Source organism: Muntiacus reevesi, chromosome 12 (genome assembly GCF_963930625.1).
Source record: "Muntiacus reevesi chromosome 12, mMunRee1.1, whole genome shotgun sequence".
Classification (NCBI taxonomy): Eukaryota; Metazoa; Chordata; class Mammalia; order Artiodactyla; family Cervidae; genus Muntiacus; species Muntiacus reevesi.
The window spans coordinates 62,776,339-62,792,184 of NC_089260.1; the positions used below are offsets into that span (position 1 = coordinate 62,776,339).

The 15,846-nt window shown below is 44.1% G+C and overlaps 1 protein-coding gene across 11 annotated transcripts in view; it reads right to left on the minus strand.

Annotated features, from left to right (window-relative positions):
- Positions 1 to 15,846, minus strand: part of MTSS1 (MTSS I-BAR domain containing 1) — a 156,228-nt gene that overhangs the window by 123,465 nt on the left and 16,917 nt on the right. For all 11 annotated transcript variants that reach the window (XM_065903516.1, XM_065903518.1, XM_065903515.1 and 8 more), the window contains exons 2-3: positions 8,711 to 8,772; positions 4,358 to 4,431 (exon numbers count right to left, since the gene is read on the minus strand). In XM_065903516.1, the coding sequence (XP_065759588.1) occupies positions 4,358 to 4,431; positions 8,711 to 8,772 (136 nt within the window). The remainder of the gene's footprint in view (positions 1 to 4,357; positions 4,432 to 8,710; positions 8,773 to 15,846) is intronic.

Here is a 15,846-nt window from a genome sequence, read left to right on the forward strand (position 1 = left end):
TCATAAGCACTGACCTCAGAGAACTGTTCTGAGAATAAAAAGACTCACTGCATGTAAAGCATGTAGGACAGAACCTGGCCTGTGTTATATATTCAACAAAGGTGATTAGATATCATCTAGTCGGCCGGGATCCATTTCCTTCCTTCTTAGAATCTTAAACTCCTCACTCTGGGTCTGGTGCATCATCATCTCAACATCCCAGAGATGGCTGTTCAAAGCTATAAAGTAATTACAGAAGCATACAGAGGCAGCCAGAAATGAAAGTCACCCAGCATTATGCTCTCCAAAGGCCCATGCTGACACCAGCAAATGATGCAGTGGCCACGAAGGGCCAGTGCTGACTAAGGCGGGCATTTCATCAGCAACGTGCCCCTGCCTTGCAGTGAACGGGGTGGGTAAGGGCCTGGCGGGCACCAGGCCGCCCGCTCACAGGGAGAGGAACACTGCTCCCCAGTACCGACCACCGAGGGCTGAGAAGCCTCCCCGCACCTTTGAGCTTTCTCTTTTCTTAAAGTAACTCAGACAACTGTGCCCCAGTCCGTTCAAACCACTCCCATGACAGCCCATGTGCTGCTCCATCATGGACATGAGGAAAATGGAGACCCTGCTTCACAAAGTCAGGAATTCTTTGTACACCAAATGCCAAGACACTAATTCTCTGCGGCCAGTAACACGCGAACAGGTGTACTTTCATACTGAGCACAAGCTGCATATTCATTCCACAATGCAGAGATCAACAAAATACAGAACTGCATGTATTATGGTGTTAACTCTTAAATTCCATTATAGTTTAATTATTAACCTAAACACACACATTACAGTAGCAGCTTATACTCTTTAAAAAAAATGAACAAAACAGCTCTAATTTATTTCCACATTCATAGCTACTTAACTATAGTTACAGGACTAGATTGACTTTGCTGTCATAATGACTAGCGTTTAAAAGACTTTTCTAAATAAATTATTTTCACAGCCAGTGCTAAATATTTGCTAAAAAGGACAAAAACTTTTCAGAGCCATTTCCTCTGGGAAACAATATGGAATGCTAATATTTTGGAAACCAGAGACCCGCTAGTTTGAGATTCTGGATGCCTGTCCAAAAGAGACACATAGAATAACTGTTACTCCCTTCTCTTACTTAAAACAAGGGCTTGAAAAGTATTACATCTAAAGGCACTAAGCAGGTTTCTCTGGTGGTCGAATGGTTAGGAACCTGCTTGCCAATGCAGGGGACATGGGTTTGATCCCTGGTCTGGGAAGATCCCACATACCACGGGGCAATGAAGCCCCTAGTGAGTCTGTGACCCCTAGAGCCCACGCTCTGTAACAAGAGAAATCACTGGAATAAGACTCCCGAGCACCGCAACTAGAGATAGCCCGCACGCAGCAACAAAGACCCCGCACATCCAAAAATAAATAAATGCACTAAGCAAGAGACTGGACTTTCCACAGTGTGTAGGTATCAAACTGCAAACTGTATTAGAGCTGCAGCCTGTAATGACTGTGAGCCAAAATACATTTGCTGCTGACCAAAACAGCTTGAAGCATTTTTTAACAGATTCTTCATTTCCCTGGAGATGCATACAACCATTAAAAAGAGATTACCCATAGATCTCTAAGAGCATGTACACATGGGTATTAACTGCAGTGTGGTGTGTAACAGTAAGTGGAGATAATCTAAATATCCCTAAATAGAAGAATGATTAAACTGTGCTATATCCAGACAAGAAATTCCATTTGGTGGCTAGAAAGAATGAGGTAGATTCTCTAGGCACTGACATAGAAAGATAATTATAACATACTGGGAACTAAAAACACAGGAACAATGTTTCTTATGGGCCACCTTTTGAAAAAAGATCTTAAAAATATATTTTATTCTAGGTATCAATTTACACAGTGTTCTATGATTAATTTTTCCTGCTACATATATGTTTAAGAATGCAAAAAAGTCTGTAAACGACACTAAACCCCACCTCCACAGAGGGTGCTCCGAGGGTAGACTTTATATACTTTGTTACAGAACCTTTTTTAAACTAAGCAGCATGCTCTACATTTTTCAATTGTTAAGCAATTGTTAAGTAAAAAATTAACTTAATAAAACTAATTTTACATTCAATTGAACATCAGATGTGCCTTCAAGTTTCTCTCTTATCACCATAAAATATACCTTTCTTTGCATCAACCATACATTTTATCAGTCATGTGAGCTCTCACACTCCCACATTTAATAGAAAGTTATTTCCTTCGAATGCACATCAATTCTAGACATCTCGAGATGTAAAGTACTGTGGTATCACTAAAAAATGACCTGAAATCAGATGGTTTAAAAATAGATCCAAGTAGGGATCTTGTTCACTGCGACATTATTCGTCTTCTGTCAAAGACATCGCCTCCAAACTCCTTCACTACCTCCACCAGCATCACAGAGAAGTTAGTCCAGTTTCTTTTCGTACAAACAATGGTTTTTCCTCCCTTCAACCACAGGAACTTGCAGGCCTTTCAGTTTCCCACCAAGAACCCTTCTCGGCAGCAACTTCTGCAAAAACCCAGGTTCCTACTGCAGGAAATTATGGACAATCATAGAATACCTTTCTATTCCATCCTCTAGGTTCCACTGAGTAATTAAACATTAAAACTTAAACTTATGAATCACAGAGCCTCAAAAATGAAGAAACAGATACTTAAGTTTTCATAAAATAATAGAGAAATTCTTTAAGAAAGATGCACTCTGATGGTCATTCTAGAAAGACATCCTTATGACTGGTGAGTCCAGTCCCAGATGCTGCTGCAATGGAAGAAAATATGATAAAACAGACCCAATAGCACTAACAGCAGTCAACACTGGCATGAATGTCATATTCCTCTTTATACTTGTATATCCTAAAGATTTTATAACAAACACACATATGGTATGTAGAAAGTTTTCTTAAGCGTCTTAAAAAGATACTGGTTAAGACCCTGGTCAAGCTGACAAACCAGACGAAGAAACCAACGCTCTGGGTCTCCATCACATTCTCCCAGGGAACCTTTGAAAACACTGCTGGCATCTTGGAAATGAGGAGAAACATTACCTCTCCTGGGAGAACTTTGTCTCTCTGAGCTGAGCTAATTGCTCACTTTTCCATATTCCCCCAGCACTCTGTTCTACCACTATTACCATATCAAACATATTATTTCTACACTGAGATTCTTGATTTGCAGGTAGCATACCCCCCACACCAAAAACTACAAGCCCCTCCAGGATGCAGAATATAACATGCTGATTTTTGTGGTCACAAGACACTGCTTGAAATATCAGTAGTTTTCAAGCATCTTGAATGAGAAGAGTCTTCATTGCAAATTTATTTCAATATTTAATTAAGTACTATGATAAATGAGAACATACTGAAGTCCGCTAGAGGTACATACCCATCGTGGGGTTCACAGGTTAACTCTAGTGTGACTGGGAGCAAACCCACCCAACACCGGCCTCCAACACCCACATTTTCCAGTGTCGTCACGATGGTAACAAGAACAGACCTGTAGCTGTCAGTAAACAAGCAGACTCAGAAAGAAGGCAAAAAAAAAAGAGGCAGAAGAGATTCTCTGTCTCAGAATGAAATGGGAAGCAACCCCCTTTGAACGGGGGTCTCTAGGTTATGGGTAATGTCATACTTCTAATGCTGGTGCTGGGTAGAGAAAGTTTTACTGTCTTCTCTACAGAGCTTTCACAGGTTATAAAAATTCTTTTCCACGATTCAATAGTCACTGAAACCAATACAAATTTTCAAAAGAATTCCCTTTGTTCACTGATTTAATAAACACACTTTAAACATCTACTGTGTGCCAAGTGCTATGTTTTGGGAAAGTTCAGACACGCACCAGTCACAGTCTATACCTTGAGGGGTTTGCAGTCAAACATGGGAGACACATACAACACAATAGGATGCTACTTATAATAGGTTTCATCATTTTATGGGAACCCAGGAAAAAATGGTCCCATCATTCTCACTGCTTCTCATTCCACAAGGGAATGAGGAAAATCTTAAGACGACACGTATGAGGAAGGAAAAACAAATTGCAACCAAATACACAGCTCAGGACTCTGCAACCAGCACGTTGTTAAATGTGATGACAAACACATCAAGCCATCTCAGGCATAAACACTGGTTCCTTTTGTTTATTTTTCCTTCTTCTCATGCGTTTTATTATCTGAAGAATGATTTGCAGATCTACTATGCAGAATCCCCCCGAGTTAAAAATATATATATTTTAAAAATATGAGTCAGCTAAGCTCTGATAACTTAAGCTCTGTCTTCATGTGAAGCCGCCAAGGGTAAGAGCCCACATGCTGAATGCCATCCCTCCATCTGCTTACCACGTGTGTTGGTGGCCATGTCAGCCACTTTCTGAAAGGCGTCCAAGAAGGCAGCTGCTGCTACTACTGTTGTCCTAAAATGCAAACAGATAACAAAAGCATGAGGAATGTCTCACACCAGCACATGTGTGATAGCAAAAGGGCTGGAATCTCTGCCAGGGACTGAAAGTCACCCTCCAAGAGGGAAAACCTGACTAGATAGACAACCATCAGCTTCATGGACCCTTTTTTTTTTTTAATTGGAGTATAACTGTTTTACAATGTTGCGCTGGTTTCTGCCACACAACAACATGAATCAGTCATTGGTGTGTGTGTGTGTGTGTGTGTATATATCTTTATATACATATGTGTGTGTGTTTCCCCTCCCACCCCTACCCCATCCCACCCCCTAGGTTGTCACAGGGCACGGGTTGAGTTCCCTGTATTATATAGCAACTTCCCATTAGCTACCTGTTTTGCATATGGTAATGTATATGTTTCAAAGCTACTCTCTCAATTCATCCCACCCTCTCCTTCCCCCACTGTGTGTGGACCTACTTTTTAAAGAAGACTTTCTTCTACTGCACTGTACCCCAATAATGTATGGCTTATGCAGCACTAATCAACAAATGCTAACTATTCTTCCTACTCCACTTCACCTGATGGTATAAAATTATTAACAAGTAAAATTTCACAAAGAAGGAAAAGACAGGTGTTTCTACCTAAAAAGAAAAACATCTTTAAAAAATATATAAGTGGTATGACTGAAAGATACTTTAGAGCAGGAAAACAATATAGCTACATGGATTGGTAGAAGGGATCCTGAAGAGATCTAGGTTAAACAATTCATCTTAGAGATGGGAAAACTGATACCATAACTACACAGTGATTGTCAAGATCACCCGTTCATACCACAGCTGAGACTAGTAGTCCAGCATGACTTAACAATCCCATGTTCATCCCACTACAGGATCCCAGCTATGTGACTTCCCCCCCTAAATCATGACTATAGTGAAACCGACATCATATTATTTTCAACATTAGAATGCTATCTCAACAGCATCTCCTGAATTCCTAAAAGCTGAGAACAAAGAGGGGTTACTATCTCATTTACTTTCCTAGAAGTTGTCTTGAATTCTTCACATTCTCTTGAGCACTGGGAGATGCCTTGAGCACTTTGTGATCTACTGGTTCCTAGAATCATGGTCCAAGATGTCATTCAACAAAGTAACCACCACTGCATCCCAGGGCTATGAACAACCAGGACAAGCAGGCCAGCCCCAGGCTCACTCACAAGAACACTGTACAACAGAGTTTACAGCCTGATGTTCACGTCCAAGTAGTTCACATGCGAATACAGTCCTTATAGAGCATCCCTAATAATGCAAAGTTGTGAAGGAAGAAGATGAGAAAAAGAAAAAGGACTAAAAAAGGAAGAAGATGAGAAGAAGGATTTAAAAAGGAAGTTCAAAATGGAGGAGGAAAAAAGATAAAGAAATGACCTTTGAGCCTAAGCAAGGTAGCTGTGAAGCAAAAGGTTCTTGGAAGGTGCTAGAAATAGTCCCCAGGAAAACCTGGGCAACAGTCCCTTAGAGCCAAGCTTCAATATGAGGCCTGATATTTTCCAGTAGAGCAGGAAAACATTCTGGTCAAAAAAAAACAAAAAAACCACACACACACAAAGACATACACACTAAACAAAAACAAAAACCCACTTCAAAGCATATTTCTTGAAGAGTTGGCACCAACTGCAAACCATGGAAAAGCTAGCTTTACGCTTTGAGATTTATAAACAACTCATTCAAATTTATAATTAATATCTGACCCAACAGCTGGATTTACTCTCACTCAAGTCAAGGCCAATCTTCCAAATGAGCCAGCTGTAGAGGTGCCTCAAGCATTACATGGTCACCAGGGCTCCCGTGGAAACAAAGACTGTGGTCAAGTGTGAGGAATTAAGAGCTTTTAAACAGCGCCTTCCGATGAGCCATATTTCACGGGCTGCTTTTGTCACAGGACACATTCATTAGCCCTCTCTGATGGCGCAGAGCAAGCATGCATCCCTCAGCAGGAGAAAGGGGTGATTCAGCTTACACGCTCCAAGAGTCTGCCTCTTCTCTGGTTTCATCCTTACCCACTCTCTTAATACAGAAAATTAAACCACGGGCTTGAGGTTCCCATGGTGCTCTCAACCAGGTCATAGGAGCTTGACAAAATAAAGAAATGGTCTCTGCCTCATGGGGCCTATTGTTTAACATATATGTACACACACACACACGTGCGCACGTGCATGTATGTGTGTGTGTGTGTGTGTGTGTGTGTGTGTGTGTGTGTGTGGCTTCCCTGGAGGCTCAGAAGGTAAAGAATCTGCCTGCAATGTGGGAGACCTGGGTTTGATCCTGGGTCAGGAAGATCCCCTGGAGAAGGGAATGGCAACCCACTCCAGTTTTCTTGCCTGGAAAAACCCCATAGACAGAGGAGCCTGGTGGGCTACAGTCCATGGGGTCACAAAGAGCTGGACATGACTGAGCAACTAACACTTTATATATATAATATGCATATTATATCTATACAGGGTTGGCCAAAACATTCATTTGGGTTTTTCCATAAGCTGTAACAGAAAATCCTGAATGAACTTCTTGGCCAACCCCATTATATTATAATGTACTTTGTACCAGTGGGGATTAGATTGAGCTGTCTTATTCTTTATGTTTAAGACAGCCAATCAGGTAATTATTTTAAGCTTTAGCTGGTTCATTGGTAAAAGGAGAAAAGCATCTTTTCCCTGGTCAACCCTGAAAGCCTGCCAGAAATTAAATGAGGCCAGATAAGAAGAGGTGTGGGGGTAGGGGTTGTACTTACATGTTTTACTATAGGAGGCAACCTCCTATAGGATGGAGACTAGCCTATTTGAAATGAACCATGATGGCGGCAGAGTTGGGGGAGAGGGCCTTCCTTACATTCTGAGAAGAGGAGGTTGGATCTGATCCAGGACCAAGTAATCACAGGTTCTTAAGCAAAGAAATGGCAAAGGACTCAACAAGCAGCAAGAGGGCCACATTCTGAAGCCCATGGTCCATCTGGATGCCCACTCATGGCTCTGGAAATCCCAGGCCTCATGAAGCTGAATAATGGACTGGGAAATTTCCACATCTCTCAGGTTCTCTCCTAATCTACAGGGGAGCCACGGAATACCCAGTCCTGTGGCCAAAGTTCTGGGCAGGAACCCCTGAGGTCAACAGGCAAAGTCCTAAGAACATCACGTTACTCCCCCCTCCTGTCTGCCATCCACACAGCTTCTCATCCCAGAAAACACCTACCTGCTTTGTTCTCTGGAAAACCATCCCCGTACACCCAAGCCAACCCATGTCATCCCCATAGCCATGACCAGGGCCATGAAAACAACCTCTTCTTCAAATGTGCCAGCTCTCTTGAAGCACCCACTAAATGCAATCACACCCCACTGCCCACTGATTTTAAAAGCATACGGCTTTAACAAGAAGATGTTGCCATATTTCCTACTGTATATCAAATGATGTATTAACAAGCACATGATGAGGGAATAATAACAGGCCTTTAGAGCGGGTCAGCATCAGATCTCATTGTTGTAAAACAGCTTTATTGAGACATAATTTGTATACCATAAAGTTCACCCTTTTTAGGTGTCTGAGTTAACAATTTTTCAGTAAATTCAGAGTTATGCAAATACCACCACAATCCAGTTTTAGAATATTTCCATCACCCCAACAAGGTTCCTCATGGCCATTTGCAGTCAACCTCCTTTCCCACTCCCAGCCCCAGGAAAGAACTAGTCTCCATCTGTCTCTACAGATTTGCATTATATAGACAATTCATGGAAATGGAATTATACAAACTAAACTTTAAGCTCTGTAAGAATAGGTAGGAAGCAGAATGAACTGTGGAGCCAGACTGCCTCAGTTCAATTCCCTGCTCTCTCATTTACTAGCTGCGTGAATTTGGGTAAGTTATTCAGTTTATCCCTGCCTCAGTTTTCTCATCAGCAAAACGGGATAACAACTATACTTACCTCTTGGGGTCACGAGATTTAACTGTTACCATATACCTGGCACGTAGGGAACACTCTCTATATGTCATCCATGACTACCTTACATATAACTGACTTTTTATTTGACTCTCAAAATTCCAGTGGAAGGAGGCAGAACAGATATGAGTTGCTTTTACATACAGGAATCAGTGGTCAGGACACATGACTAGTAAGTGGCAAAGCCAATGCATGCTTCTCAACTTGTAAAACTTTCAAAAGTAACCCTAGTTCAACTCTTGGGTCCTGGTTCTTGCATCCTTTGTCTAAGGCTGCTGCCACTTTCTTGGAGATGACATGCTTCTACTTACCGAAGCTGGGACTGCAGCTTTCCAGCTTTGTTAATGAAATCTTCCCAAACCGGATAGCTCCCCTACAACAAAACAAAGTCATCAATCAGTAAGTACAGTGTGATAGATATCTAATGAAGACACTGATAACACACCCAACTCCAATGATAGGTGGGTCCAAATTCTAAATAGGTGGAACTTGTAAGACTCTACCCTGAACCACCTGATTATGACTCTGGCTGTTCTCCTCCTTATCACAGAAGGCAGGGAGGAGGGAACCAGAGTGTTTGCAGCTCCCCTCCAGGACAGGAGGCTACTGGCAAGCATTAGATGGTAAGGAATCCTCCTGCAATGTGGGAGACCTGGGTTCGATCCCTGGGTTGGGAAGGTCCCCTGGAGGAGGGCATGGCAACCCACTCCAGTATTCTTGCCTGGAGAATCCCACGGACAGAGGAGCCTGGCGGGTTACAGTCCATAGGGTTGCAAAGAGTTGGACACGACTGAGCAACTAAGCAAACAGCACAGCGTTAGTCTAGCAGAATCTCAAGGTTGGGAAGTTACCTAAATATAGCTGCTCAGCTGATGGCTTGGGACCAGCATCTACATACTACACGGCTACAGGTGGCTCCCCAGCATATTGCAGCTAACAGGACGCGCGCCACCCTCCATGGCAACCTACCTACATCAGCTAAGCTTTCCTTTCTATCCACGCAGTCTTACTTCTAATCTAGGAATCCACAGAGTTAAATCAATCCTGCTTCCACCTCTGTCTTTTCAAAGAACTGAGGACAACCAGCACATTCATTCACAGCGTTCCTTCTTTCAGCTCCCAACCACAGCTCCATCTCTACACGGGCCCCTGTCTCACATCCCCACAGGGTCCTGGGGATATTCCATCACATGTCTCTACTCTTCTTCTAAGTATGGTGTGTGGATGTGCTTAGTCACTCAGTCGTGTCCGACTCCTTGCAACCCCATGGACTGTAGCCCACCAGGTTCCTCTGGCCATGGGATTCTCCCGGCAGGAATACTGGAGTGGGTTGCCATTCCCTTCTCCAGGGAATCTTCCCAACCTAGGGATCGAACCCAGGTCTCCCGCAATGCAGATGGATTCTTTACCATCTGAGTCACCAGGGAAGCCCTCTAAGTATGGTGCTTGAGACAAACTCTAAACTGCAGGAGCAGTTCTGGCTGGGGCAAACCAGAGTGGGGTCTTACATAACACATTAAATGTATACTAAGATTAAGTAACCAACTAAAAGTCAGTGCAAAATAAACCCAGAGAAGAGGAAGCCATGGTTAGAGAAGCAGTGTTTGGCACTGAATCATTTAGACATAGAACTAACCCTAAACACCTGCCGGATTACGGCTGCAGGACAGAATATAAATGTTATGAACCTCGACAAGGTAAAAATAACATGACGCCTCTTGATTTTGTCATTAAGGAGAGAGGATGGAGAAACTGTAATAGAGTGAATCATCTCTTTTTTTTTATTATAGAAGCCCCACCAATCCCCAGGCAGCAGGGAGCACAGAACAGTGGGATCTTCTGTGCGAGCTGTGGACTTCTGTAAATAACTAAAATCTCCCAATTAAAGCTACGCCCAGGGGGAAAAAAAAGAAAAAATAAGTCCCATCAAAATAGACTAAAACTGAAACTGAGTTAAAACATAATGATTTCAGCTTTCTAATTTTTCCCCCTAATAATTTTAATAACCTCTTCCCCCTTACTCTTTATTTCAGTTATTATTTATTTTTATTGAAATATAGTTGATTTATAATATTGTGTCTTTTTTTAATTTTAAATTTATTTTTTAATTGAAGGATAATTGTTTTACAGAATTTTGTTGGTTTCTGCCAAACATCAACATGAGTCAGCCACAGGTGTACACATGTCTCCTCCTTCATGAGCCTCCCTCCACCTCCCACCCCATCCCACCCATCCAGGTTGTTACAGAGCCCCAGTTTGAATTCCCTGAGTCCCACAGCAAATTCCCATTGACTATCTATTTACAGGTAATGTATGTTTCCAGGTTACTCTCTCCATACATCCCCTTACTCTTGAGAGCACACTTTCTTAACCTTGCCACCACTGACATTTTGAGCTAATTTTTTTTTTTTCCTTTGGTCAAGATGGAGGGGGGGAGCTGTCTTGCGCATTACAGGATATTCAGCAGCTGCTCCAACCTCCATTCACTAGACATCAGTAACATTCACAGATGTCACTGGATATGACAAAATGCCCCCAGACATTGTTCCTACAGGGCAAAATCACCCCTGGTGAAGAACCACTGCTTCAGAGGAATGTCTGAGAAATGAGTTTCTTCTGGTGAAGAAACAGTTATCTGAAGCTCAGCAATTTCTTCAGTATTACTTAATTTCAATTTCAGTTCTCTTAAGGTAATTAAATAATTTTTACTTTGAAAATATCTTGCACAGAATATCTGTTCTAAAAGTGTGTTCATTTATATATTTTGAGTCTTCTGGACAGCAAGAGGATCAAACCAGTCAATTCTAAAGGAAATCAACCCTGAATATTCACTGGAAGGACAGAAGCTGAAGCTCCAATACTTTGGCCACCTGATGCAAAGAGCCGACTCACTTTTCCACAGAAAAGACCTTGATGCTAGGAAAGATTGAAGGCAGGAGAAGGGGGTGACAGAGGATGAGATGGTTGGATGGCATCACCGACTTGATGGACATGAGTTTGAGCAAGCTCCGAGAATTGTTGATGGACAGGGAAGCCTGGCTGCTGCGGTCCACGGCGTCACAAAGAATTAGACATGAGTGGCTGAACAACAATATATTTCTCGAGCTATCAAGTCTGTCTGAAAACGTGCAGAGATGTCAGGAAAACCATCTACCAAACATTAAAAAGGAATATTTCTGGGAGCTAAGATTTGGACCAATGTGTTGTTTTCCTGTTTGTACTTTCCTCCATAGCTATAGTTTCCTGTTTTGTTTTGTTTTTTTTTAAATAAGGGTCATACATCATTTTTATGAAAACAATGTAGTCACCACTACACTTAAAAAAATTTAAGATCAAATTAGCGGTTCTGGCAATAACAGCACTGTGAATTTACAATCCACACAGCCCCTAAAGTCTGTTTCACCTGGGCTGCTAGATCACATCCATCAATTCTGCATCTGTGCACTGGGGACCTGCTCGGCCCAATTGCACACTCTGGATTTATTCCTCCAAGCGGCAATGTGCTCCCATGGGACGCTGAGCTGCACCAGGCCAGGGATTCTGCCTGACTGGCTCCTGGCAGAAGTTCTTTGGCATCTACATCTGAGCTACTGACACCAACACTCATGCACATGTCTGGTCATCATCTGCTAAACAACTTCGCCTCTATCCCATCTCTGTGCCCCAGGGGGCTCTCTTCAACCCAAGAGTATAACTTTATTTTGAATGAAACCTCTAAGGGCTCAGGCTACCTTTCCAGGCCCATGAAGACATTATGGGAAATCCCACCTATAGCATTTACCATTTTGTTATCAATACCAAATATGAACATGCCTTCTATTAATATATCTACATCCAGGTAATGAGGGGTATGGACCAAGATCAGAGTCCTCTGGCTGGGCACTAAAGATCTCTGTTCAGATGGACTTCAGCATACTTCAGAACATGAGAACGTTACCAACCAATTACAGCCTCATCTAGCCAGTCCTTCTCTTTCTGGTCAACAAGACAGCATGAGAAGCTTTACAAAAAGCCTGCGTTCACAGACACTGAGCATCAACTTCTAGTCAAAGGAACTATCATCTCTCATCTGCACATAGAAGGAGATGAGAACTAGGTCCTCCTCTCTCTAACACCAACCACTCCTATCCATGGAACCCCTGCAGAAGGTCACTGAGATGATCCACAGCATTTAAGAAAAGGGTGAGACACATTCAGCAAGAACACACCAGAACGGCAGGATCCATGTGCAGGAGCACCAAACCCTGAGTTCTAGCCATGGCCCTGGCAGTGAACTATGTGGGGGGAAGTCACTTGACCTCTCAGGTCAGCTCTTTAAAATGATCAACAATAAAAAGTTATAATTCCATCACCATTATTGAACACTGACATCACGCAACACTGAAAGAATGTAGGGAAGAAATAAGGAACACAAATGCCAGAGGCCAACCTGCTGCCGCATGACGGCAGGCAGGTAGTCCAACCTTGGCATGTGTCAGTCACCACTACCCCGGGCTGGTGCAAGGAGGAAGTGAGGTCAGTCATCCCAAATGCCCAGAGCAATGCTGGGCACTCTGTAAGGGCTCAGTAACCTTTGACAGGTTTGATCCAAGCGTCTGCAGGCTCCCAACAATCTCCTTTGGGGTGCTGGGAGAGATGTTTACAACTCTCCAGGTCGGGACTTCCCTGGGTGTCCAGTGGTTAAGACTCTGTGCCCCCACTGCAAGGGGGTGGGGGTTTGATTCCTGGTCTGGGAACTAAGATCCCACAAGCTATGCAGTGTGGCCAAAAAAAAAAAACTGAGGTCAGAGGGTCCACACAGGCTGGAATCCCTCATTCTCAATCCTAAGAACAGCCCTGAACACGCATCCTACTCTGAGTTCACCTTAGTTAAAGCAGACATGGAAAGAGACAGCGGGACACACAGGGTCAGTGTCTCTGCCATTCCTGGTACAAGGTGGATGGAGTACTCAGACCCCAGACAAATGTGCCTGAAAACAACCACTAGAGCCACTTTAAAAATGACTTACCTGCCCCCACCTGGAGCCTCATTTCAGTCTTTACCAAATTAGCAACAAAAGGAGGGTCCCTGCTGCAATTATGGGGTACAGCACCCGCTCTCCGCCTACGAACACCCACTCTGCCAAAAGAAGCCTGCCAACAGCCACTCTCTCCCGACTTAATGATATTTGACAGTCTAGATATTTGACAGTCTATCAAAGAGTATCAGGCCCACCTGTTTTAGGCAATATATAATTTAATGGATTCTAAAAAAAAAAAAGAACTTCTAAGAACAGAAGACAAAAACCTCCTTGTTGAGAAATGTAAGTGTGTAAATGTTATTAAAATTTAAAAGGCAAGGTGATGTTGGGTTGTTCCAGATTTTTTTTTTAAGTTTCTTTCAAGGAAAAAAAAGTTTCTACCCACCTGAAAGTAGTTTTACTACAAAAATTCAAAAGCTGGAAAATGAAAAGCTAACTGAGAGAAAAAAGCCCTGGGTTGTTCTAGACAATAAGACTGGGTAAAGGAGAGCAGACTCAAATTTCAGAAGAAATTTGCCAGTCAAGACACCATATGCACTGAGAGGGCTTTTAGAAAGCCAGTCCAATATGGTCCTTAATTTTCTAATCTGCGCTGCCTACCAAGAAATCCCAGAAAGCTGTCTCCTGACATTGTGTCTGGCGGGGCTCTATTCACGTTTACGGAACCTCCAGGGATGCATCCTCTACACTACGAGAAAGTCTCAACATAGACCCCACTGTGGAGTCCACCAGAGAACACAGCCAGGTTTCACAGCTTTCCAGACAGACCAAAGTCAAGGAAAACAAGACTCCTGCCGAGCACCTGGGTTCCGCCAAGTCCAAAGTCACGGGCAAAGGGAAACGAGACTCTCCTTCTGGAATCTCCTTCTTGAATTTCTTTGGGGGTGCCAGGGGATGGGGGGGAGGGCAGGGAGGTTGTGAAGCCTTGGCAGTTTGTTGAGAATAGAATTCAGATCACACCAGGTTCTGGGAGAAAGGAGAGACCCCTGTGGCTGGAAACTGCTGTGTTTGCAAGCATGCGGAGGACTCTCTTTAGCAAGCTGCCTGAATATGCCCACTTCCTCCAAGGAGAGAAACGGGGCCTGCCTGAAGACAGGCTCTAAGTCTGCAGACAGGGTGCCCACCACACAGGGTGCCCACCACACAGACTCCCCACCCCGAACCCTCACCCACACCGGCTGTGCTCTCTTCTATCCTCCGGGGGCATTCGACAATCTGGAAAACTCCTACTCAGCCATCAGCATCCAGTTCAAATGTCACCTCCTGCAGAGCATCCTGGGACTGCCCCCCTCCACTTCCCTCACATCACGCAGCTGACTTCTCTGAGCCTAGGTTTTCCCCACTGAACTGTGGGTTTGAGGACAGAAAGACAGAGGGAGGAAGGGAAAGTATTCCCAATAAAAGGGGCAAAGACAGGGAGACGGGGAGGACACATGTGGGCTCCTCCAGGGACACCAGAGCGGCACAGTGGTGCTGGGAGAAGCAGGAGATGGAAGGACGGATAAGGAGAGTCAGGCAGCTGTCTAGGGGAAGGTCCAGGGTTGAACTACAAATGGGGCTTCATTCAAACGGCGGGTGACATGAATCCCAAACCAGTACGGTGACAAGAGAACCTGGCTACCCCATCACATACCTGAAGGCAGCCTGGTCCCTTGGGGGGTGGGGAGAAGAATAAAGTCATCTTCTTACTTCTGAGAACAAGGCCTACCTATCTCGGTCAACTCCCCAAGAGTTTGGTGGCCACTTAAGCAAACAGGCAAGTGGGCTTCCCTAGGTGTGTGCTAAGCTGCTTCAGTCGTGTCCAGCTCTTTGCGACCCTGTGGACTGTAGCCAGGCTCTCTGTCCATGGGATTCTCCAGGCAAGAACGCTGGAGTGGGCTGCCATTTCCTTCTCCAAGGGATCTTCCTGACCCAGACTTCAGCTCTGGGGACACCGAGTTCCGGTCCTCTCCCCCACTTATTCCACAGCCAAACAGCTGGGCAGGCCACTTGCTGGTTTGGGGTTCTTTTGCTTTGCATTAAACAGAGGCCCGGGGTGGCATCCCACATGGAGCAGAAGAAAAAAACTGTAACTAACCGGCCCAGCGAGTTAACAGTGCCCCATAAATAATGCAACCACTGCCTCTCCCAGCCCTGCCCACATGAGAGCAGAACCTCAGGGACAGCTGAGGGAATCAGACAGCAGGGCTGCCACTTGGGGAACACAGAGGAGCCCGGAGCCTGGGTTGGAGAAAGGGCCATTTGAGAGGAGCTAGAGACTGAAGGGGACTCTCAAGAGGAAGGAGGATTTGGCTCAGCTGAAAATGAAATAGGGACCAGCGGGGACAGGTTACAGGGAGTCAGGTTCCAGAGAGAGCTGGCTGACCAGTGGCTACGGCTGATGAGAACCCAAGTTTTAGATATATGACTGGACAGGTCATCTCCCA